General features: G+C 41.2%; 1 protein-coding gene across 2 annotated transcripts in view; it reads left to right on the top strand.

Moving 5' to 3' along the window:
* Nucleotides 1-25,253, top strand: part of ADCY8 (adenylate cyclase 8) — a 259,466-nt gene that overhangs the window by 81,059 nt on the left and 153,154 nt on the right. For both annotated transcript variants that reach the window (XM_025394556.1, XM_025394557.1), the window contains exons 3-5: nucleotides 4,891-5,021; nucleotides 13,398-13,509; nucleotides 19,618-19,745. In XM_025394556.1, the coding sequence (XP_025250341.1) occupies nucleotides 4,891-5,021; nucleotides 13,398-13,509; nucleotides 19,618-19,745 (371 nt within the window). The remainder of the gene's footprint in view (nucleotides 1-4,890; nucleotides 5,022-13,397; nucleotides 13,510-19,617; nucleotides 19,746-25,253) is intronic.

The raw sequence follows: 25,253 nt of genomic DNA, 5'->3' as shown, positions 1-25,253 counted from the left end.
TGGGAATTATGCGAGTACAATTTAAGATGAGATTTTGATGGGGTCAGAGCCAAACCATACCACAAGGCATTATTCTGGGCCTTGGATACAAAAAGATGACCTCAAAGAGCTCCGAGTTTACCAACTGGTATATAAGCAGACAGGTGCCATGTGGTGTAATAAATGCTGTGAGACAGATCTGAGCAAAGGAACATGCTATTGGAAGTAGTGACTAATCCCCTTCACCACGGAAATGAGATTTACCCTAAAATTTGAAGGTGAGTAGGAGTCCGTGTGCAAACCACAGGAAATGACAATGGAGAAAGGATATTTAAGGACAGAAGAATAGTAGCACACATTGTAGTAACCTGTGCTCAGTTTAACACAATAAATAGCCTACGATCTCCTGCTCAGAGTAGAGGATGTGTGGATAGACAAGTCTATCTCTCATTACAGGATCCTAGAGTGTGTTGGGGGTGGGAGAAGAAAACAAGGGTTAGCCAAGCAGAGCTGCGCTTTTCCATTCAAAGATACAAATCTACTTCCACAGATTTTTTTTTTTTTTTTTGAGGCAAGATCTTTCTCTGTTGCCCAGGCTGGAGTGCAGTGGCACAAACACAGCTCATTGCAGTCTCGACCTCCCTGGCTCAAACAATCCTCCTACCTCAGCCTCCCAAGTATCTGGGACTATAGGCACATGCCACCATGCCTGGCTAATTTTTAAATTTTTTGTAGAGATGAGGTCTTGACATGTTGCCCGGGCTAGTCTCAAACTCCTGTGCTCAAGCATTCTTCCCAGCTCAGCCACCCAAAGTGCTAGGATTTACAGGCCTTAGCAACCACACTCGGCCTGGCTCCACACATTTAACTTCAGATGAATTGCATTTAATAACTACTTCCCTAGGCATTTCTTCGCATCAGAAAATCTGATGCAGCATCCACGTGTCTGAAAAGCAGCTGAGTTCCACAAAAGGAAACCCACTTCTTAGATTGCAGTTGTAAAGTTTCTTAATTTTTCATTTAAAAAATGTTTTTAGTTTGCATAATGTATGGTAGCAACAATTTTTGGCACCATTTGACATATTTTCATTGATTTCTTTTAACTGTACTATTCTGTTTTACTTTGTTTTATTTTTATTTTAAGGATTCAATTAAGTAATCATTGAGTATCACGTGTATGTTTTGTTTAACTGTAGACGTAATTGTGCACCTCTAATTTCAGTGGTAACTACATTTTCAATTTCTGAAAATGGGGCTTGGAGGGATTTTTTTTTAGGAACGGCTTTCTCTGATAAGGTGAAGGGGAAGCTTCCAACTGGCTCTGAGGTCTGATAGACTAGATACTGGCCCTTCTTTGCTGTATAACCTTGAGAAACTACTTCTCCGAGCCTTCGTTTTCTCATTTGTTAATCTATGATGAGTTATTTCTGCCATGGAGTTATGTGGAATGTCACATGAAATTATGTATGAATCTCTTAACTCAGTCCCTGGCCCACAGTAGTTGCTTCAGAGCCAACTAGATGGTAGCTCTGAAGTAAGACTGCTTATGTTTACATGCCATTCTGGGAGCCTGTCAGTCTCTACCTGTAAAATCTCCCTCTAGGATCTTGGCTGTCTTACTCTCTTGTATCTATATATCTCCCATATCTAGAAATGAACTGACATGGAGTATGTTCTCAATAAATATTTGTTAAATGAATAAATAAATATAATATTTGAACCCTCACCCATTTTCCAGGAACCCTCCTTAGAAACTCCTCCCTCATCTTCCTTAATGAACAATGGTTCTTTCCTCCTCTGATGCTTTGTTGCATGCTGTTAGCTCCAATCATAGGAACAGCCCACGTGCTGCCTTAATTTATAATTTTCTGAAGAGCCATGTGGATCAGATAAGAGGTGATTAGAATACATTATGTAGGAAGTGCAGTCGTTAGAGATATTTTGGGAGTCAGGAGAATTTGGTTTCAATTCTTTGCTATTTATGATCTAGGTCCTCATGTTGCTAGGTAATCAGTTTACTATAACCATGTTTTTGTTTTATTTGGGAAATAACCTGTTTTGTGGAACTATAGTAAAGGTTGAGTATAATAATGTGCTTAGTAGTGCTTGCCACAGGATAAGCCAGCATTTCTCAATCCTACCTGAGTATCCCAAAAACCTAAGGAGTTTTTAAAAACCCCACCTGCTTGACCATTTTTTTCAGAGTCCAATTCAGTACGTCTGGGCGAGGTCAGGGCAGCTGCGCTTTTATGACCCTTCAAAACATTCTGAGGAATGGTCAGAGTACAGAATCCATGGGATAGCCTCATAAATATGTCCATGGACTTGCATTTCAGGGAGGAACGTCTTCTTAACTAGGTCCTGTGAATGAATACCTTTCTTGTGTCTCTCTTCAGTTCCCATGTCTTCCCTACACTTGGATCATTTTATTTGCTGCATCACCACCTTTTTATCTCCTGTGCCATTCTCTTCCTAACATACATTCTTCCATTTTTCTCATTCTGGTTATTAAAACATCACTGTAATACAACACTAGTTGTATGATTTGCAACACTAGTAAGGATGATTTGCAATCAAACACTTTTACAAATTGACCGTGGGGTCCAGGAGTGTGTGTGGGTTGTGTATTACAGCTCTATTGCCTCCCTTACAAGTGCAGATGCAGTGGCATCTTAATTAAACATCCCCAGCCATTGACAGAGCACTAGTGCCCCTCAAAGCTGTGATTAGCACCTACTCCCACCCAGCAGCAATTGAGAGAACAGGGCCACAAGTACCTGGGAAGTTGACAAATAGCACAAATGAACACAAAATGGACATGATGTTGGGGCATTTGCAGAAAACATGCCTCTTAGTCCTGCGATGGGATAGCACTCAAGAGAAGAAAGGGCTTCATCATATGTCGTTCAATGGGCACTTCATTAATAAAGCCTTTTGCATGAGAGGCAGGGTTAAGTAGAGGTGAGAGGAGGGAGAAGGATGTGATGCCAGGCCCCTCACATATTTTATTGCATTGAATTCTCACAGCAACCCGTTGAACTAGATGATATTAGTGCTATTAATATTTGCCAAATTAGGGAACTAAGGCACAGAAAGATGAGGTAGTTTGCCTAATGCCACATGAATATCCAATGATAGAGTCGGAATCTAAACTTCTCCATCAGACTCAATCCAAGACTTTTCCCATCTCACCAAGAATCCCAGCAAGGAATAACAAGGGAGAGGACTGCATCCTGCAACTGCCGCTTGATTAACTGTTCAGGTTGTGCAGGTAACTTAATCTCTCCTGGACTTAGTCTGTCTATTATATGAAAATGATTATTTCTGCAAGCTGATTGTCAGGGTTTCAAGAGAAACACATGAAAGAATGAATGGTGACAATGCCCAATACCTATAAATAACTACAAGGAGATTAACTGTTCAGGTTGTGCAAGTAACTTAATCTCTCCTGGACTCAGTCTGTCCATTATATGAAAATGATTATTTCTGCAAGCTGATTGTCAGGGTTTCGAGAGAAACACATGAAAGAATGAATGGTAACAATGCTTAATACCCATAAATAACTACAAAGATATGAGGAACTGTGGTGATTAGAATGTGCCTGTCTTAAACTCAATTTGACACTATAGTAAACCATAGACTGAGAGAAATTTTAACTCTCTACAGTGATATGCCTCAACTAGATACTTCCACATGACCTATTATGATCATATCAATGATAATTACCCTATTTTCTGTTATTCAACTAAAAGTATTAAACTTCATCTATCACAGTAAACCATGTAACCAAGTAAACCATGTGTCAGAAGCCAGCCTCTTGCCTAGTTTCCACAACACAAGGACTTTTTAGAATTCAATTCATGTTGCTAGTTAACCCATTCCTTTGCTTTTATGTACAGTGGTGATCACAATAGAAAGATATTATTGTCTGGAGTTAGGAACCCACTTTCTGGCTGCGTGCATCTCACTTCCTCTCATCTTTGATAAAGAGTTAGTGCCTTATAAGCCTGGTTTCTTTTGTATGTTCCCTGTTTCTATAAGTGTGGCTCACTCTCCCAGGCAACCAAATTCAAAACTAGCTGTCACGATGGGCACACCCTCTTTCTTTCCTGCCATCTAGGTTGCCAGTTCTATGAATCTTACCTCACCTGGACATTCCAGGAGCTTCCCCACCTAGTCCTTCTGTCTCCAGCCTTGGCTCCTCCCCAGAACACATTCTCCAAATCCCAGTCAAAGTGATCTTTTAAAACATGAATCCACTTATGTCACTCTGCTGCTTAGTACCATTTAGTGGCTTTCAGTTGTAGTTGGAATTAAACGCAAACATCGTATGCTCACCTGCAAGATCTAGCTACACCTCCAACCTCATTGCTATCACCACCCTCCAGCTACACCATTGCTCTTTTCTGCCTCAGGATATTTGTAGTTATTATTTTTAATTCCTGGATGTCTCCTTGCACTACACAGGACTGACTCCTTCCAAATTTTCAGGTCTCAATTTTAAATATCAATTCCTTGGTAAGGCCATTCTTAATCCCTGATATGAATCGCTGTCATCAACCATTGTACTCTCTCATCATGACCTGTTTTTGCATGGCACTCATCACATTTTGTGCATGTGTGTAGGTATCTTTGGGTATGTAATACTTAATGTATCTTCCTTATTAGAATGCAAGCTCCACCATAGTCAGAACCACATCCATTTGGCTCACCACTATATATCCAACATCCAGCAGAGTGCCTGGCAAGTAATAAGTACTCAATAAATATTTGTCATATTCATAGAATGGTATGAAATTATCAATTCCAAAGGAAGTTCATCCAAAAGTCCCATGACTTCTCCACCCTCCCCCCTCCCATCTGAGACTCGCAGGTCAGCCTAACAGGACTGTCCCTCTTCATTTGTTCCAGGAGCGGCTCGTGCTTTCTGTGCTCCCCCGGTTTGTTGTCCTGGAAATGATCAACGACATGACCAATGTGGAAGACGAGCACCTGCAGCACCAGTTCCATCGGATCTACATCCATCGCTATGAGAATGTCAGGTGAGAAACGCAACACCCTTGCCCCGGATCTCGGCGTGATCTATATGTGTTTGGGTGCTCTCCTCGCACTTCCGTGACTTCTGTCTGCCTGAATGTCAGCACCTTTCCTCATTTGGTTGATTAATTCATTACCTAGTGATTATTCATCAGAGAGTTCTACATTTCCAAATTAAGGCTGGAGAAGAATGTCACAGAATAAAATTATATTCGCTCGTTGACCTACTGCCTAGCTCTCCTATAGTAGGCACGTCTGTCTTTACATTTTGAGTGGGAAAGGCAAACACCTTTTAAACTATGATAAGAAAAATAATCACAGAGTGTAATTTGGGGGTTTCAGTTGTGATCACATACATCTCCTCCTTGTATTTATCATAAGTGTGTTTAAAACAATACAAAAGAATGACAGTTTATTTTCCTTTGCAAACATATTTCTAGTCAACCATCTATCTATCCATCCACCCATCCATCCATCCATGTATCTTCCCACTCACTCCCCCATCCATGCATCAGTGCCCTCTACGTGCCCAGCACAACACTGGACACCGTGGCATGTAATGAAAATCAAAGGGTGAACTCCATGGTGAGGCAGACCAGCTTTAAAATCCCAATTCTGCCTATTCCTTATTTGTGATCTTGGGAAATTTATTTACCTGAATCTCAAAATTCTTCTCTGTAAAATGAGCATCTCTTAGCCACTTTGCAGAGTTTTATGTGGATCACGTAAGTGAAGATTAATACAAAATATACAACAGGCAGAGTTAAGCAAGTAGTAGAGCATTCAGTATATTGTAGTTCATTTCAGACATGTTTCCTAGTTGCAGTCAAAAGAATCCAACCATGACTGATTTAAAAGAAATGTATTGGCTGGGCGTGGTGGCTCATGCCTGTAATCCCAGCACTTTGGGAGGCCAAGGTGGGCGGATCACGAGGTCAAGAGATTGAGACCATCCTGGCCAACATGGTGAAACCCCATCTCTACTAAAAATACAAAAATTAGCTGAGTGTGGTGGTGCATGCCTATAGTCCCAGCTACTCAGGAGGCTGAGGCAGGAGAATCGCTTGAACCCGGGAGGCAGAGGTTGCAGTGAACTGCGATCATGCCACTGAACTCCAGCCTGGCAACAGAGCAAGACTTCATTTCAAAAAAAAAAAAGGAAATGTATTGAAAGGTTATGTCGCAGATTACAGAATAATTAGGGAAGAATGGAGAAGTGCATGGGGGAAATGGGCCAGGGGAAATGGGCCAGAATGAAGCAAGGCCACAGAGTGAAAGGCATAGGCAAAATCAAGCCAGAGCACTAGGCCAGCTGGCAGTTGGCAGTAGCCACTGCCAACTGTCTCTAACCAGTCCATTGCTTGTGCAACCAACCCTGACCCCTGACATGGCATGCCACCACTGCAGTTCCTCCTGCAGCCCCAGAAACTGATAATGCTGTCTTTGCTCTGCCCTGACTTCCTGCTCCTGCTGCTTCTTTGCATCTCAAGTTAAAGCCTGGAGCAGATGGGTCTGATTGGCTGAGCCCAGTCATTTTCTTCAAGTGCCTGGAAAGCAAGTCTCTGGCATTTTCAGCTTATACAGTGGAACTGTATTTCCCACCCACCAAATATCATAAGGTAAAAATTTCCCAAACATAGAGTCAGAGTCCCTACATTAAGCAACTTCAAAAATCACAAACCTATTCTCATAGTTCCTTTCTTCCTAATGTCAGTAGGACAGAGGACAACTTTGCACTTACCAGCATCTGTAGGTATTCCATTCCTGACATGCAGGAACACACATTTTGAAATTCAGTAGAGAGCATGATTCTAACACAACCCTTCAGGGGCATAGCAGGATAGGTCATTCCCAGGGTCTTGTCCAAGATTTGAGCTATACTGAGTTAGATGCTTGAGTTTGCAAAACAGTCCTTTGTCAAACAGCAATTCCAGTAAGAGATGTGCCCCAGATCTAGGAATCGGTCCCACACATAAGAACTCTTCAATACTAGTTCTAAGACAATAGGCACCTATTAATCATAATAGAGTATGGGGTTTGATTATTAAGCAGGCAACAAATGCCAAGAGATCATAAAAGGAGGAAAATCTGGGGCAAGGAGGTGGTGGAGGGTGGGGAGAGGGAGATAGGTAGAGAAACCTTCCTGGCACAGATGATGATTCTTCTTGGCTTTATTTGAGACGAAGTCAGCCAAGTGAAAAACACAAATACATGAATTCTGAGCAAAAGCGTCAGCAGAAGTGAAGGCAGAGCCATGGTCCATGCAGAGAATCATAGTTGGTGTTCCATGTTCCTTCCCTGGTGGCAAAATGGCTTGACCATAAATGCAGATCCAGAGAAAGCAGAAATTGCATGAATATTTGGGGGAAAAATAAATAAATATTTAATTACATATTCAGCTATAAATATATACGAATCATATAAATACATAAATAAAATATGTGGCATCTGATGAAAGTGCCTGTCACCATGGAGAAAGAAGGAGCGAAAAATACCTTTTAAAAGAAATACAGGGAAAATTCAACAAGCCCCTGCGCCGACACCGACATGCTCAGGTGCCTTAAGTGCAATAAACATGTTTGGCGGCTTGCTTTTTGCAGGAATCCTTTTTCAGTGCTCCCATCACTCCTGAGCAGTTAGTTTCTTCTGCCCCCACCCCTCCAACCCCACCCATTTATTTTAAGTCATCGAACTGAGTTCTTGCGCTGGAGACCCTTTTCCAGAAGTTCATGCCACAGTACATTAAAATTTCGTTTTCTGCCCTCTGTGTCTCTGCATTTTCAGAGCCGTTACTAGGGGGAGGAGAACTGAAGCAGAAACCAGCCGCCGGCCCGGTTGCTCCCGGGCTATTCTCAGAGCAGCGTGGCGAGATGCCCGTGGCTCCCGGGGTTTCGGGAAGATGAACTCAGCTCGGGGCGGCGGGGCGTCTCCTGCCCACTGCGAGGCTGCAGGGTGCTAAAATAAGACCGGAGCCTTGAAAGCAGAGGAGGACGGTCCCTAGCCCAAGTCGGAGAACAAAGCCAACTGGCTACTCCACCCCCTTCCCCAACCCCCAAAGCAACCCCGCTGTGGTGTTGGGAGCATTTTTGAAATCATTTCCAAACCCGTCACCCTCTTCATGGTAAACTGCCTGGTGCATTCTTTCTTCTCCCTTGCCTTTTTTTTGGGGGGGGGGGTTTGTTTGTTTGTTTAATTTTGAAGACTCTTTACTAAAAAAGTGCTGTACACTTCTAAGTCTTGACTTATATTTCATACCACTGTTTACCTTCATCAGGAAAGGGTATGATTAAAGGCGCCACGTTTGGGGGCATTCCTGTGCCCACGTGGGCTGGGGTAGCCACACCCTTGGCGAGACTTCGACTCCATCACCTCACCTCTGTGGGCCTCCGTTTCCCAATCCAAAAGCTGGGCTCTTTTGAATGCTCAAGTTGATTTCAGCTATCAACCTCTGAGACTTCTCCAGGTTCACCTGAGGATCCACCTGGCCACCAGCTTTTTACTGGAAGCCATTCAGGCTCTCCACCCCACCTACCCAATTCTATTTATCTTTCCTGTTTTTTCCCCCAGATACTTAAGACACTTCTTGTATTCATTAGGATAATGCTATCTGCTCTTTCAAATACCCTTCCAATTTCAGTGACTTTTAACGCAATCAAATTTATTCACACAAGTGTTCACTGCTGATATTACTGGTCAGTGGGTGATTCGGGGACAAAGGCTCCTTTGTTTTGCATCTACCATCCCTTGGGCCTCAAAGTTCCCAGAATTTGGTTATTGGAAGGGGAAGCACAGAGTACTCACACCTACTTTTTTTTTTTTTTTTTTACCACCTTAACCTGAAAATGACATATGTCATTTCTGCTCAGATTCCATTAGGGAGAATCAATTCCAGGTGCCCACCTAGAAACAAAGTGGGCTGGGAACAGTGCCTCTGGCTCAATGGCCTTTCCTAGTGACAGGTGGATTGACTATGCAAACAGAGGCATGGATTTGGTGGGCAGTCATCCTTCTCTGTCATGGTTCTTTTTGCTATTTCCTATCGGCCCTGCCAACTCCATTTCATGTACATTTGCACATTTGCTGACACAGATTTTGTGGGTCTGTCTGGGAGACACCTTTGTCTTTATCTCGCCCTATGCCATGGTAGACATTTTAGTGAACCATTGTCAAGGATCAGAAAAATCCTCATTTTTAGACTCTTGCTGAGTCTGTTCGCTTTCTTGCCTGGCTGTTAATTTCCAGCCAGCCCTGTCAACATGTGTGATCGCTACATCTGTCCTGTAGACTAGAGTTTCGCGAACAAGCAAAATGCAACTGAATGGACCTAGAGAACTTTATGGCCTTCTAGATCCATCCGCTTGGCAGTTAAGCACTTCCAGATTTGTAAAAACTTCACAAAGACATTATATACCCTTCATTTATTGAGAATTATGCAATGATTTGCAAGTTATCTTCTTATGTAGTCCTACAGAGTCGCTTTAATGACCTTTACTTTATTATCAAGAAAAATGGAAGCTCAGAGAGGTTAAGTAACTTTCCCAAGAACACACAGTTATGATATTGGAACACTGAACACATCTGAAACTTAGTGAGAGGAGTCTACACAGGGACCATGTTCCTAATGATTCTATTGAACTCTGCAAAAGTTTCCTTGGGGATTCTATTTAAAGAGTGACTATTAGGTAACATGACGTATTTTTAGCCAAATAAACAACTTATGTAACCAAATTAGAGTTGAAAATTACTATGGCCCCTTGGTATATTCATCCTGGAAAGCTGCAAATTTATGCCAAGAATCAAAAGACTTGATGATCTGAGCCCAGCACCAGGGGTGGCAGAACAAGCAATGGAATGAGAACAAGGGCCCTGGTTTCTGCCTCTGATCTTTTATTCAATAAATCCTTATTGTACAACTATGACTTACACCAGTGCTTCTGAGTCTTAAATGTGCACCCAAATCATCTATGGCTCAATTAAAGCAGATTGTGGTACAGTGGGTCTGGAGAGGTGGCTTGAGAGTCTACATTTCTAACAATGTTTCATGAGATGCCACTGGGGGCCATGACCATGCTTTGAGGAAGGAGGACTTAATTCTGAATGTTTCTGTTGATTGGACTAAGGAAACATGTAATACGGCCAACTGTGTGCTGGGCAGGTGGGATACAAAGGTGACTTCATTCTTGTTCTTCAGCTAATAGATGGAGCACACTTAGCCACATATGATTGTGCTATGGAGAGTTAAGTGTTATAACAGAGAGGGGTGCCAACGGGGCAAGAAGCTCGAGTTGGGGATAACTGGCTATGCTTGGGGAAGTCTCCAGAGAGGTATAGACTCTTAACATGATTTTAACACCTGAGAGGGCTTTGAAGGACAAGTCAGATTTTAATAGGTAGCGAAAGGGGTAAAAAGCTATACCAGGGATCAGGTGTAGCATGTACAAAGATACAGGTGCATAAGGTACAGTGGGATCAAAAGACCTGGAGAAGTTTGATGATATTGGAACACTGAAGATATGTGAAACTTTTATGATCTTAGCTCTCAGGGAATCCATTTGTTTTTTCAGTAAGCTGTGAGCTTTATAAAGGCTGGGATGATGCTATCATCTGCTCACTACTTTATCTCCACTGCCTGGTGTACAGTAGTCATTTAATTAATAAACTGTTGAATGAATAAATAAATTGGCATTTATTTATTCTATGCCATTCTTGCCATAGACAGATGGATACTAGTAGTTTGGGGCTTATGGATTCATAAAGGGAATGTGCTAAACCAAGTGATCTAAGAGCCTGTCCACTTCCCACCTGTCATAGCAATGACTTTTCTTGCTTCAAAAGTAACATAGTTGAGCAAAAAAGAGTATGGATGCCAGAGCCAGGCTTCCTGGTTCAAATTCTAGTTCTTCATGATTATGGGCAAGATACTTAGGCCTCAGTTCCATAAAATGGAGAAGATCATGATAGGTTCTCCCTCATAGGTTACATGGAATAAATAAGTGAATACATGTAGGGCTGCCAGAGCAATACCAAGTCCACAGTCAATACTCTGTAAGTGTTGCTGCCTTCTGGAAGTTCAGGCTTCATCAACAGTTAGGAATGCTTTTAGCTACAAGTGAAACATAATCCAATGAAGGGCCATATTATTTTCTACCTCTGTTACCTCTCTCTTCTCTTTCTCTCTCAAATATAACATGCAATTATAGTATAATTTTGTAAAATGATAACAAAAGCTAACACATTTAAGGAGCATTTACTATGCTGGCAATTGCCAGATGATGTGCTAAACGCTACCCACTAATGAGGCAAGTATGACAGTTATCTCCGGTTTACAGAGCTAGGGCCAACAGAAGTTCAGGAAGTTGCCCAAGGTCATAAAATTCATAAGTGGTGAGCTAAGATTTGAACCCAGATCTATCTAGACTCAAATTCTGTGCATATGACCATATGCTATGCCACCACAGAACTGTAGAAGACAATGGTAGTATAGTCACTCTGCCAAAGGTAGCTTTCTAAACTGAAAATCTATTGGCATCATGTCCATGCTTAAATCCCATTCACTAGCTTTCCATCACTTTCAGGACAAAGTCTACATTCTTCATCCTGGTTTACCAGCCCCTTCTCCATCATTGCCTAACCCATATTTCTGATCTCATCTCTCTCTTCTTTCTAGCCTCCTTGCTCAGTGATGCCTTCTGACTGGCTGCCCTTGAATTACTGCAGAACCTTGTTTTGTATATACTCATTCTTCCACCAGATCCTAGAATGTACTGTTCTCTCTGCTCAGAGCATCCATCCTCCTAGTCACTTTGCTCATCACATTCTTCAAGAACCAGCTGAGACTTCGCTCTACTGGGAGACTCCTGATCCCTTTGTGGCTGATCACTCCCCAATATGTCCTTCAATCACAGCGATCATCACCCTGCACTGTTTCCATTTTTCTCTTTGTCTTTCCAGCTCCATTCCTCAGACTCAGTGTCTTGAGGACAGGCACTAGGTCTTATATATCATTTAATCTAACTTTCTAGCCCAGTGCCTAGCTGATCACATAGTAAATATATAAATATTTGCTGAAAGAATGACCCATTCAATAATTAACTAAAGCAATAGATCTAAGGATTCCTAATGATTTCATGAATGGACTTTGCAGAAGGTATAAATCTCTTTCAAAAAAATTTTGAATGCTTGTGCATTTTGGGGAGAGATAATCCATAGTCTATGTCAAATTCTTAAAAAGGTTTGTAACAGAGATGAATTTTAAGAATGATTGAATACATGTGGTGACTGATGTAAGTCAGCACATTCCACAATGTCTTCTAGCCCAATTACCTATTTCATTAAAAGTAAATTACACTCATAGGCTGATTGTAAGACTTGTCATTATTTTAGGCAACACTAAGAAAAGATGTAAAAAGTTTGACACGCTGCTAAGGTGATCAATTGTAAGACACACCTCACTTTCAGAGAGGATGAAAAATGAGAAATGATCAAATATGGTATCCTGTTTGGTGTCCCATCTTTCCTTTCAGAGGTCGCTGAGATGGCATGGTAAGATGATTGGAGCAATGTCCCTCAGTGCAATTCAGCCAAATGGACAATCCCAGCTCTGCCATGTGCCACTAGTGAGATGTTGGGCAATTCTCCTTGCCTCTCTGAGCCTCAGTTTCCTCATGGACTGAATGGAGGGAACTGTGCTTGCCCTACAGAGTAACTGTATGGTTTAACTAAGAGAGTACCTGGCTTTTAGAAGGCTTTTGGAAGCTGCTCTGTCCCTTGTACCAGGCCATATGCATAGAACAAGACCTCACCTAACTGAAATCTTTAGTAATGTGAGAGTTTTAGGAAATTAATTATTCTGCCTGAGGTCTCCCAGATTTGCCATCTATTGTCATAATTTTTGAGAAATGCCTATTTACCTGCCATTTTGGGTAGAGTACCTGTCATTGGGTTCAAGATGATGAGGTTTTGGGTTCTGCCCCTGCCCCCTGTGACTGTTTTACTCTGTGTTCATTGCATGTGCATTGCTGTTCGTTGTGAAAATATAGAGATAATTCATAAAGTTTCATCTTGCTTTTCACAAGAAATTGATCTCTTCATGGTGACAAATTCTCTCTTGGGTTGTTTGCATTGCTCACTCTACACAGCACTGCACAGGACAAAAGGGCTTCCTGTTGTCACCTTGTCCTTCCTGAGCTCCTGGGTGGACTCTCTGCTGAGATATTTATTAAATACTGAGACATTCCTCCTGACTCTCATGGCAGCGAGAGCTAAAATCTCAGACCACAAAGACAGTTGATCTATTGGGAGGATGTTGATGTGTATCCCAAGGTGGATTAAAATATTAATATGTTTTCTCCCCCCACCCCCACCCTCTTCCCTGTGTTTAGTATTCTTTTTGCAGATGTTAAAGGATTTACCAACCTCTCCACGACCTTGTCTGCTCAGGAGCTGGTCAGGATGCTCAACGAGCTCTTTGCCAGATTTGATCGACTGGCCCATGTGAGTTGAATTTAATTCCCTCCTAGTCTTTTGCAGGAGTGAGGGACTGCATATGGAATAAGGAAAGAGAAGGATTCAGCCTTCTTCCCCAAAGTCATTACCATTCTGCGTCCTGTCCCTAGGCATGGACCCTGACCCTCTCACTTTCTGGGGACTGATGTTAGCTGTTTACAGGTCTCAGGCGGAAGATTTGTCAGATTAATTTTCTCAATTGAGAGACAGCTGGTTGAGTGACAATCAAACCCAAGTCCCTTTTATCTGCTTTCCACACCCCTATCATTGCTTCCCCTTGCACGTGGCCAGGTGCCATCCAGCTGCAGCTTCAGTGCTCATGCATGCAGCAATGACAGCCTGAAGTTTTCCAGCCAACCCTGACCATCTGGGATGAATTCGCACATTCTCAAAAACCAGTAATCTGCTGGGCCATCCCACCACCATTTTGATCAACCTAACTTAAGAGCTTTGTTTTTAGCCAGCAAGACAGTGTCTTCATTTTCCAGTAGACTTGATCAGAGCTAAGCTAGAAAACAGATTAAAGGAGATGGACATTTGCTATCAAAACACAGATTCATAGTCCTAAATCCACTTGAGTTACAAAGTAATATCATTGTCACGCTGTACTTTAGAGTGGGCTTTGGGTTCAAATAGACATCTTAATTTCCTGTTTGGTAAAGTGTGTATGTTAGTGCCAACCTCAGAGAGCTGTAATGAGAATTAAATAACACCACATCAAGTGGGAGTTCATTTTTAGAACGTCAAAATGTCCTCTTTTAAGACTGCCTCACTCTATGGGAGATACATTCATACTTGCATTTAAGCACCTACTAGGTATTGTACATGCTGCTATGTGTTAGGAATATGAGAATCATGAAAACACACCTCCTCCTTTCCTAGAATTGAGTCTAGTTAGGGATTCATAAATAGGTAAGGAATATAAAATGTGCCATGTCTTATGAGGAGGGTCAGTCTGGGGGCCATGGAAACACAGAGGCAACACATGACCTTTAGATGAGAGAAGACTTCTTGAAGAAAGTGACTCTTAAGCTGAGTCTTAAAAAGGATGTAAATAATACAATAGAATACTGTCCAGCAATAAAAATAGAATTATCCACTCTTATGTGCAACATCAATGAATCTCAAGTGCAGTATGCCAAGTGAAAGAAGCCAGATACAAAAGGCTAGGTATTTTATGACTCCATTTACAAGACATCCTATAAAAGGTACAATTACAGAGGCAGAAAACAGATAAGTAGCTGCAAGGAGGGCTGGGAATGGAGTAAGCATATGGATAGCAATGGAGCATGGGGTGGGGTGATTTGGGGGATTACATAGCTGCTTTATATTTTTATTATGGTGGTTGTTTCCATCACTCTTTACAGTATTGTAGAGAGAGGGCATGGAGCCCCACAGTCAGACAGACATGAGTTTGACTTTGTCAAAAAGATGATTTTACTATACATAATTTATACACTAATTAGCAAGGCAAAGAAATCAGAGCAGGATATTTTATGCAGAGGAGAAAACCAGCATAAAGATGTTACTCTGCATATGTGAAGAAACCAGAAGAGATTGCTACAGGATACAGTTCAGGGTAGGAAGTAGTGGAGATGAGGCTAGAAAGGCAGGCAGGGACTTGTCAAGCAACCGTAGTATGAATTTCAGCTACTGAACAGCTACTAGCTAGGAGACTGACAGGGACAGAGGAGGAAGTGGAAACTGAGGTATCCTCCTAATAGGAGGGTTGGTTTTAGCTGGAGGGCTGGGGACTGGGGAAAAACATGTATACCATTTCCTTTTATTGTTGCATCAGTGGTGGTTGGTATCAGTTACACATAGCTATTCCATTTCCTATTATGGTTCTGATATTTTTTATCAAAGATGCCAAGATGAACAAAAATGGCCATCTGAAGTCCACTGGCAGATGTGATTAAGGTCCGTTTCTGGTGTCACAGTAAACTCTGCTGACCCAGAGAAAGAGAAAAGGTACTTTGTCAGGTACTGTGCGAGACTCTGAAAAGACAAAACCCATCCTTCCCCTCAAGAAGCTCAGAGTCTGGCAAGGGAAAAACCACATGTGAATGCATAGCAGCCTCCATGGAGAGGGCAAGAAGACAGGTTTCCAGGGTGCTGAGTGTTTGACGAGAAGAGGCTGTCCTAGGAGACTTCAACCTTATCTACAGTTTCATTTTTACTAGGACAATATATTCATGTACCACTTATGTGATTACAATTAGATAAAATACTATAAAATTTGTTGGGATTTCTAACTTTTTTAAAAAGTACATTGATAGCACTAATGTTTTTGCTTTGAAAGTCTTTTTCATTTTTATTGAGTTTTTCTGCTTATTAAAGTTACACGTGTTCATTATATTAAAATTCAAACATCGAAGATGTACACAATGCAAAGTACACATCCTTGTAATTCTACCCCGTGAACAATATAACCATCTTTGATCATTTGGTGCATTCATCTCCTAATTTTTATCTACTGTCTGTATGTGCAGTTTCATAAACTCTTGGGAATTTTCCAAGATTTTGATAATGTCAAAGTCATCAAGACAGGAGGAAAGCATTGCAATAAGGCCAACTCAATAAAATTTTCAAGAAGATCCTCACCCTACTTTATTTTTCTTTTTGAATATTTTTTTCCAAAGCAATCTGGCTTCCTGTATGTGAACTTTTCAAGGTAGTTTCTGGTACAAATAAGTTATTTGGATATTACTGTCAGGTCATCTGACAGCTCATAGTATTTGATCAGAAAAATGTATCTGCAAATTGACAGACCTTGACAGATAAGAATCCAGGCCTTTAATATATTATATATATTACATACATTTTATTTTTATATATAAAATAATTTTATATAATATATATGCATATATACAACCATGTATTTGGGATCCAAAGAGTTTCAAGGAGGCTACCAGCTCCACCTTTTGTTGGAAGAACAACAAACCCTGGACATGAACATCATCACATCGTTATTCAATGTCAGCCTCAGAAGAGTAATCAACTATTTTACACAATCTCCTTCTAAAACACACTTTTGTCAGGAGACCTACCATTCTGGACTTTGCCATAATTCCTGCAGTTTTGACAAGAGAGAGCATGGAGCCCCACAATCGGACGAACACGGGTTTGAATTCTTCTTCTGCCTCCTACTTGCCATGTGGCCTTTCCCTCAAGCCTGCTGTTCCCATCTGTAAAATGGCACGTGACTCAGAAAGTGGTCCTGAAGACTAAGTCACATAAGTGTAATGTATTTAGCACATTGCCTGGCACATTGTATGTGCTCAGCGACTATTAGCTCCTGTCCCGACTTAGATTTTTTCCAAAGTGCTTTCACCTCTGTTTTCAGGGAGAGATCACAGATTCAGAGCTGCTGAGGGTGATGTCCAGCCCAGGTTGTTACTGTTACCTAGCTCCTCTGTAGCACAGAAAGCTTCCCCTCTCTCCACTGAGATTTTTGTATCTGTAAAACAGATGTGACTTTACCTGCTCTGCCATGTTCAGAGTTTTATTGTGAAGCTCAACGAAAAAAGATAAGGAGCAGCATGTTGAACATTGAGAAGGCTACTTCCGGGTGCCAGTTGTCATTGTCATTGTTAAGTGACGGCCAAGCTTACTCTGTTATGTATTAAGGACAAGACAGATTATTTTGGCACTTGTCACATATGAGGAATTGAAACCCTCATACAGTGGCTTCAGTATCTTATCCAAGGTCAAACAGCAGGTAAATTTGCCTGGAATGCAGATGTCAGATTCTTAGACCAAAGTAATTTTTGTTATGCCCCTTTCCCTCATCCCTCCCTGTAGCACACAGGCAACAGGCCAATACATGCATCTGGTTTTGATGGCACCAGGCTTTCTTTCACATACCAACCCAATGACCCAAAAGACCATTTGCAGATGAAGTCACCAATCCCTGCCTTCCAGTCTCAGTGCTCGGATCTGCAAAATCAGAATAAGATGTTGGAACACTGGTTCTCAAATTCTGCTTCATACACACAAACTGGAAATTTTAAACTTGTGGGCATAAGATTTTTAAAATGATAAGAGCAATGCAGTGAGTTTTCATAATGTTACATTTATTTAGGTAAAAAGAAAACCGTGCCTTTATTCTGAGGATATGTCTTTGTAAGTGATGGGGATAGTAGATAGTATTTGGATTGCTGTTTTTGGTGTTTGTTGATGGATTGTTCATATTTTCTTGACAAAAAAAAAAATGTACTCTACAACATCTCTGAACCCTCTGATTTCTTTTTTCATAACAGTCCCACTAACTCCACAAATCTGGGCACTGCTAGCACCAATGAACAAGAAACTTTCTAAGTTCCATTCTGATCATGACACTCTCAAGGTCTTAGAAGAAATAACTGAAGGCCTTAAGCTTCTTTTATTTGATCAATCGGACCTCATTGTCACCTGTCTTGCAAAATTAGCTGCATTGAAGCAGCCAGTAGACAGGAGCTCTGGTCTCCTAAAAATAATCCTGGGATGGCTGTACATGCTGTCAGAGTTCTGAAGATTGCATCTGGGCCCATTTGGGAATGTTGATAAGGCTCCAGAAATCTGACGGGGAAGTTCCAGAGACAGTTCTGATTCTCTTTTCCCTGTCTAATATTTGTTTTCCTTGGGATAGTATATTTACTTATCCATTACCCAAACATAATGTCCAACTCCTGGTGAGATTGTGAAACCAACACAGTGCTTTACAGCTTCCTGCTACAAGGACATCAACAGTACTGTTGGTCTCTCAGTGGGCACTTTTTATCAATAACTCCCCTTCTCCAGCTGTGGGGCCCTGCTTTTCCCACACAGCCATAGAACCATAAGCCTTTAGGACTTCAGATCTAGAAGGCATCTCAGAGGTCATTCAGTCCCAACAATCTGCCCAAGGAAACCAAGAGGAAACGTCACTTGTCCATGATGAAAAACAGATATGTGAAGGAGCCAGGCCTGGAGTCCAAGTCTTCATTATAGAAAGAGGCAATATTAATTGAGTGCCCCATCTGCCAGGCCCTGTACTGAGCTTTCACTTGCATCATCTCACTCAGCCCTCACAGTGGCACAATGGGACAGACCCTATGATTATCCCCATTTTATAGATGAGGCACCTGAAGCCCAGAGGTTGGGTAATTTACCCAAAGACTCACCGAAAACACGGAGGGGGTATCTGAGATTTGATCCTGTGCAGCGTGACTCCTAAACCAGTGCTCTTGGCTCGCCATGCTATACTACCTTAAGTTCTCTTTCTTCTAGAACCTATAACATCTACCTGCTTCCTATCCAATATAAAAGCTTGCATTACTTTCTTAACCCTTGTTGTTCTTTGAAATTTTGTAAGAGTTGTGTCTTTAAGATTGGAAATCCACCAAACTAACAACTACTTCTCACCTCTGAAACGGAGGAAAAACAACCCACCTTAGAGGGTTGTTGTGAGGATTAACTGTGTTTTATTTATAGAGCATAATAGGAGCTATTATTAGTCATCTTTGTGTTAGGGCCAATGTTTGCCTTATTATAGATGCCCAGTTGATTTTTAATTTTTTCAATGAACAAACATATAAATTAATACGTGAATAAAAGGATATATAAGAAGACTCAGTTCCTCTTCATAAAGTGCCAGTGTCCTTGCTGGAAAGGAACTTTATCAAGTTGAAGTAATAGGATTCCCTAAGTGATGTACATTTTTAAGTGCTTATTATTAAGCTAAAGACTGATGAAAGCTGTTAATTCACAGCTGCTTCTGAGAAGAGAGACATTGTTTGGGGCTGAATTTGTAGGAGATACTATGATCACTCTGTCAGGCCTGGCCAAGTGATAGGTGTACAGACCATAGAGCTAGTAGATAGCAAAGCTTGGATATAACCATGTAGCTTTTGAGCTCAAAATCCAATTTTTTTATGATTCCACTCTACCTCTGGGTCCTTCAAACCCCCATTTAGGTTACACCTCAAATATTTTAGAAAGACAGAAGTGTATTTCAAAGGTAGGTGCTCCTTACCCCAAATTGCAGACCACCTAGTCCTGCCTCTTTCTCAACCTTTCTGAAGAACTGATCCTTCTGCTGACATAGACCCTTCCCTCTTATCCTGTTCCTTCCAGGAGCATCACTGCCTTCGTATTAAAATTCTGGGGGACTGCTACTACTGCGTGTCTGGACTTCCTGAGCCCCGCCAGGACCATGCCCACTGCTGTGTTGAAATGGGTCTCAGCATGATCAAAACCATCAGGTAATTTGTGATCCCCTCCATGTTACCTGGGTCTTCAATGTGCATGATCACACGCCACTCCATCTACCCTTTGTGGTAAATCATATATATGGTGAAAGGCAGAACCCTTTGACTTATTTCACAAAAACCGTGTGCCCCTTAGCTCTCCCGTATAAACCAATGAACCTGTTAGCATCATTGTTTTCCGAGTTTACCTCACTTTTAATTATTTGTGCTACAAGTTTGTATTACAAATGCCCTTGTGGAGATTCAGCAAGGAACAAGATGAGCATAGTCCTTACCTTCAGGGATGTTACAATGCAGAGGGAGAGATGAATGAATGAATAGAAAATTTCAATGCAGAACACTAAGCTTCATGATAAATCAAATCCAAATGCTTGGGAAAAATAGAGGAGGAAGTTAATTCAATGTGCGATGTTGGGGAAGGCTTTCCAGAATAGAAATGTCTAAGCTGTTGACTGAAAGGTGGGTAGACATTGACAGGATCCTGGAGGTGGAGAGGAGAGTTTTCAAGAGAGGATGGACATGTACAGAAACCAGGATGTGCTTCAATGGCTACCGTGAAGCCTGGGGTGGAAAGAGTAGTGACAAATGGACTGTAGGCTGGCAGCAGCCAGAGCCCATATGACCTTCTCAGTCATGTTAAGGAGTTGCACATTATCCTATGGCCAATAGGAAATTACTAGAAGACTTCCACCAGGCTTGGCTTCATGGATGTGTGCCAAGTGCTTTTGGTTTTGTTCAGCATATCTGACAAATAGATGATGGATCAACGAAGAAGGAATTATTGGGGTTGAGAACTCTGGAACTAGGCTGTGTGTGACTTTCAGACAGAACCTTAGTATTGTCAGCACTCCTCCTGGGGTCCAAACTGGTTGCAAAGCCTCTAAGTGTCATGTCCTCACAAAGCCACAGCAAAAGCAGTAACAAGAGGATGCATAGGCAGAAACACACACACACACACACACACACACACACACACACACATACACATATGTCAGTGCTTGGGTGACTAACATCCTCAAAAACTCAGACTTAATTGATCTAGGGAAGACCATGGGCTGTTTGTAAGCTTCTCCCATGAGACAAAGGTATAGCCAACCTTGAAAACCACTGCCTTTAGAGAGATTTAAAGGTGGAATTAGAAAATACCATGGAAAAATCAGTATAATAGAGGGTTTCTCAAAATGCAGCTTTACAGATTTGAACTTTTCACATGAAGTTTTCCCACCTGCAGTAAAAGATATTTCCACAGACAACCCAGTTTTCACAAAGGAAACGAACTAGCAAACATCATATTCTCCCAGAAGCTACCAAGAGGAAAAACCACGTTTTGTTGAAAGAAGGCAGTGGGCAATAGGAGTACAGTCTCTAAATGAAAGCTATGTGCCAAAGATGGTCACTCAACAGTCTTCAAGTGGAGTGCTGTTTGTAAACTGAAGGGCCTTGTCTGTTTTCTACAAACAGTTGAATAGGGTGTGCAGTTGCTATAGCACATTGTCTTGCAAAGGGGAGCAGCAGGAACTCACAAGACCAGGCACAGGGAGGTGGACTATGAGGACGGACCCAGAGGCCATGGTTCTGGGTGTCTTAAGGTCAAAATTTGGGATTCTTTCCTTGTCTGGGTATCATCATATTTTTATTCTTTCAGAAGAGAAGGAATCTGAGGAGCAGGAGACAAAAGCACTCTAAGGACCTTCTTTCTCCCTTTACACCATCTCTAATAGAATTTTAAGCATTATCTGGTCAAGTTTTCCAGCCCTACATTAGGCCATCACCGCAGACTACATTAGGCTGGGCTGGCCAGCTTGGTGATCAAAGTGGATCCAGAGTAATTCTGCCTGCATCCAAGCCTCTTTGAAGACTGCTGGATTACCATTCCAGCAAAGGGCAAAGAGACTAGGAACTTCCGAAATCCTTTTAGTACCTTTCCATCAGCAGAAGGCATGTGTCCATAGTGACAGCAGCCTACCTCTGGAAAGGCACATGTAGAGCTTTATCATATCTCAAGAAAAATATCCAGTTGTCACAGTCTTCTTATGTCATTGGTCTGCATGGAAAGAAAAAATTTTGAGTAGCAATTTCAGAGGCCTTACGCCTCATTTAAGGGATTTATCTGAAAGTCTCCTATAAACCCAAAAAAATGGAATCAGGAGATGCACAAGTGGGATGAGAATTTATGGTACTTTTCTATGAAGTGTATGATGGAAATCAAACCCTTTACTATCCCTAATACCAAGTAGGTAGGTAGATAAAGAGACCCAAGATGTCCTCTCTACTATCTCCCTGTCTTCTGTAGAGATGCAGAAGTACTCCACTTTAGGAACTATGGAAAGAGGAATCTATGCATTCCAACACAGAATTCCCTTTTGTTCAGGTTTTGGTTAATGGAAAAGGCTGCAGATGTTTTTTAACTGCAAATTTGAACATTTGAGAGTTTTTCCCTGAAAACTAGGATGAATTGTAATAATATTTTAACTGGCGCAAAGGGGGACAATGGACCGTGATATGGTTTGGATTTGTGTTCCTACCCAAATCTCATGTCAAATTGTAATCCTCAGTGCTGGCTGAGGGGCCTGATGGGAGGTGATTGGATCATTGGGGTGGATATCCCCATTGCTGTTGTCTGATAGTGAGTTCTCGTGAGATCTGGTTGTTTATAAGTGTGTCTTTGCTCTCTTCTTCCTTCTCTGTTATGTAAGATGTGCCTGCTTCCCCTTTACCTTCTGCCATGATTGTAAGTTTCCTGTGGCCTCCACAGTCATGCTTCCTGTACAGCCTGTGGAACTATGTGTCAATTAAACCTCTTTTCTCTATAAATTACCTAGTCTCAGGTAGTTCTTTATAGCAATGCAAGAACAGACTAATACAGACTGATACCCAGAAGATCAGAGATCTCTACAACTAATTAGGTGTGTGAGCCTTATTCTGTCAATCAGTAAACCCATCAACAAATGTTTATTGAGCTCCACTATGTGTCAGGAACTGGGCTAAGCCCTAGAAATACAGTGATAAACATATCACACGGAGGTCTTTGTGCATGGGTGTCGTTTAGGGGAACAATTAAATTTATTGCCTACAAAATAAGAAAATCAGGTCAGACAACTTTAAAGTCTCCACCAGTTCTGAAAATCTGTGATTTATAGCCACAAAAACATCAGAGTTTAAGTAGCAAAACTTTCTACAGACTTGTCATAAGGGTTTGTATCTTAGCCTTAAGTAAAAGATATGTTACAGAGATAACATTGGAAAATAAATGAATATCAATAATCAAATACTTTAAGGTACTTAGAGCATTATTATTTCTCTTTCTGGAGAGGACCTTATTCTTCCTGATCATTTTATTGAATTTAAGATCTCCTTTCTGGAGTTTTGAAATTGAACAGTGAGAAATGATTCAAAGTCTTTTTCAAACTGTATGAATCAAAATCTATTAATATCCAAACAACTCCTTGATTCTAATCTAAGTAACATGAGGTCCAGTATTAATTATTCTAGTTAGCAAGAAAGCATGCTAAAAAGGAATTAATAGGAGCCCTGGAATTAGGCAAACCTTGGTTGTAATTGGCTCAGACTTCTATAGTTTCCAGTCTTACTGTCAAATATTTCACTCTGAGGAATGGCTGGTGAACAATATTTGCACCTTAATGTGTTTACAAGGAAGTGCCAGTTACATAGCTTTATCAAAAAGTTAATAGTCTTAACCAATTACAGCTTACACAAGATGGAATTTTTTATTCAGCTGCAAAGTTGCTTGTTCCAATTTGAAAACTTGAGAGAAGCTATAAAGACTGGAAATGTTCATAATATTATACTGCATATATCATAAGGTTAGGTTAATAAACCATTTATTGACTGGTGTCCCCAGATTTCATGTTCACCCTCTTTATATGCTGTCGGAAATGGACCCCTGTTTGAAGTTTTGTCCTCCCCTTTCAGCAGCTCTCCTTGTCCCTATTTCTGACATTTTCTCAAAGTTAGGATACCATCAATCCCCAGAGTGCAGGAAGACAACAAAGGGCCAGTGTTCTGATGGTAAGATGGCATTTGGATTTTTAGTCACTATATCTAATAACTCCAATATTTTCCTTGTTTAGGTGAGATCTATAATTTTTGTTCAAATGGCAAACCAACACTCAAAATGACCCTAGTCTCTTGCTCACTGATCAATCCAAACATGTTATAGAAATTCTCTACAACCACAGACATGTGAGGAGAGGGTGCCAATATTAGGAAAGGCCAAGGTTGTCTACTGCTAGTTAGAGCATTGGCAGGTTTCAAAGTGGGTGAGGAGTAGTAAAGCCAGTTAGTGAAATAGGACTCTCCTGTGATTATTCTCTAACAGAAACATCAATTTGAGCAAGTATTCATATGTAAAAATAGCTTCAAAAGAGCTAAGGAAATCAAGTGAGATGTCATAATACTCAGTTGTAGCACAATAATAAGAAAAGGCACATTAAAGGGAGTAGGCAGGACAAATTTATATTACATTACCCATATCATCCTTCCCCTATCCCAAGCAGCAGAGTGCAGAAAAGTATACCATCGGGGAAAAAAGAAGGAAGTGGGCATAGGACTTTGCCTTGGACCCTAACACCAGGCCTGCCACAGTAAAACCCAGCACTAGGCAGACCCTCATGGTACCATATACCAGGCTGGTAACCACAGACTAAGCCTCTACACATGCCCCAGTGGCAGGTAGGACCACACAGCTCGAGGCTACAAGCTTGCTTGGCCAACCCGATCTCAGGTACACACCACTATTAGGTTGACATTAGTGGACCTGGCCTCTGGACATCCCTTAGCAATTGGCAAGCCTCAGTGGTCCCAGGCTTCTGGCCCACCCAGAAGTAATACCCATGTAGTAGGTACCATGTTTCTAGCGATGTCACTCTGGCTGCAGCTGCCCCAGGCTTCTGGAATGCTGCAGCACCACACCTGCCATAGTGCTTTCCCAGGAAAATTCAGTCTGTGAAGACTATAATAAGGAACTTACTTATTCAACTGAGCAGGGATTGAGGCACAATGATGAGGGTCAAAAATCATCAGGGAAACATGACATCATTAAGAGACAAAATAAGGTGCCAGTGACTGAACCTAAAGAAATCAAGATGTGTGAACTGCCTGCCAAATATTTCAAAATAACTATTTTAAGGAATCCCAGCAAATATAAGGAAAATGCAAAAAAAAATTAATAAAATGAGGAAAATAGTAAGTTACCAGAACAAGAAACTTAATGGAGAGATTGAAAATAATTTTTAAAAAGAAGCCTAGAGCCAAAAAATATAATAACCAAAATGAAAACTGCAATAGAGAACATCAACAGCAGAATTTCTCAGGCATAAGAAAGAAATTGTAAACACCAATACAGGTTATTTGTAAATATGCAGTCAAAGAAGAAAAAAGAATAAAGGAGTATAAAGAAAGCTTACAGGATTTATGGGACATCAAAAAAGCAAATATTCAAGTCATGGGGATTTTAGAAGGAGAACAGAAAGATAAAGGGGT

The sequence above is a fragment of the Theropithecus gelada genome, chromosome 8, assembly GCF_003255815.1.
Source record: "Theropithecus gelada isolate Dixy chromosome 8, Tgel_1.0, whole genome shotgun sequence".
Classification (NCBI taxonomy): domain Eukaryota; kingdom Metazoa; phylum Chordata; class Mammalia; order Primates; family Cercopithecidae; genus Theropithecus; species Theropithecus gelada.
This window is presented reverse-complemented; position numbering and strand designations above follow the sequence as displayed.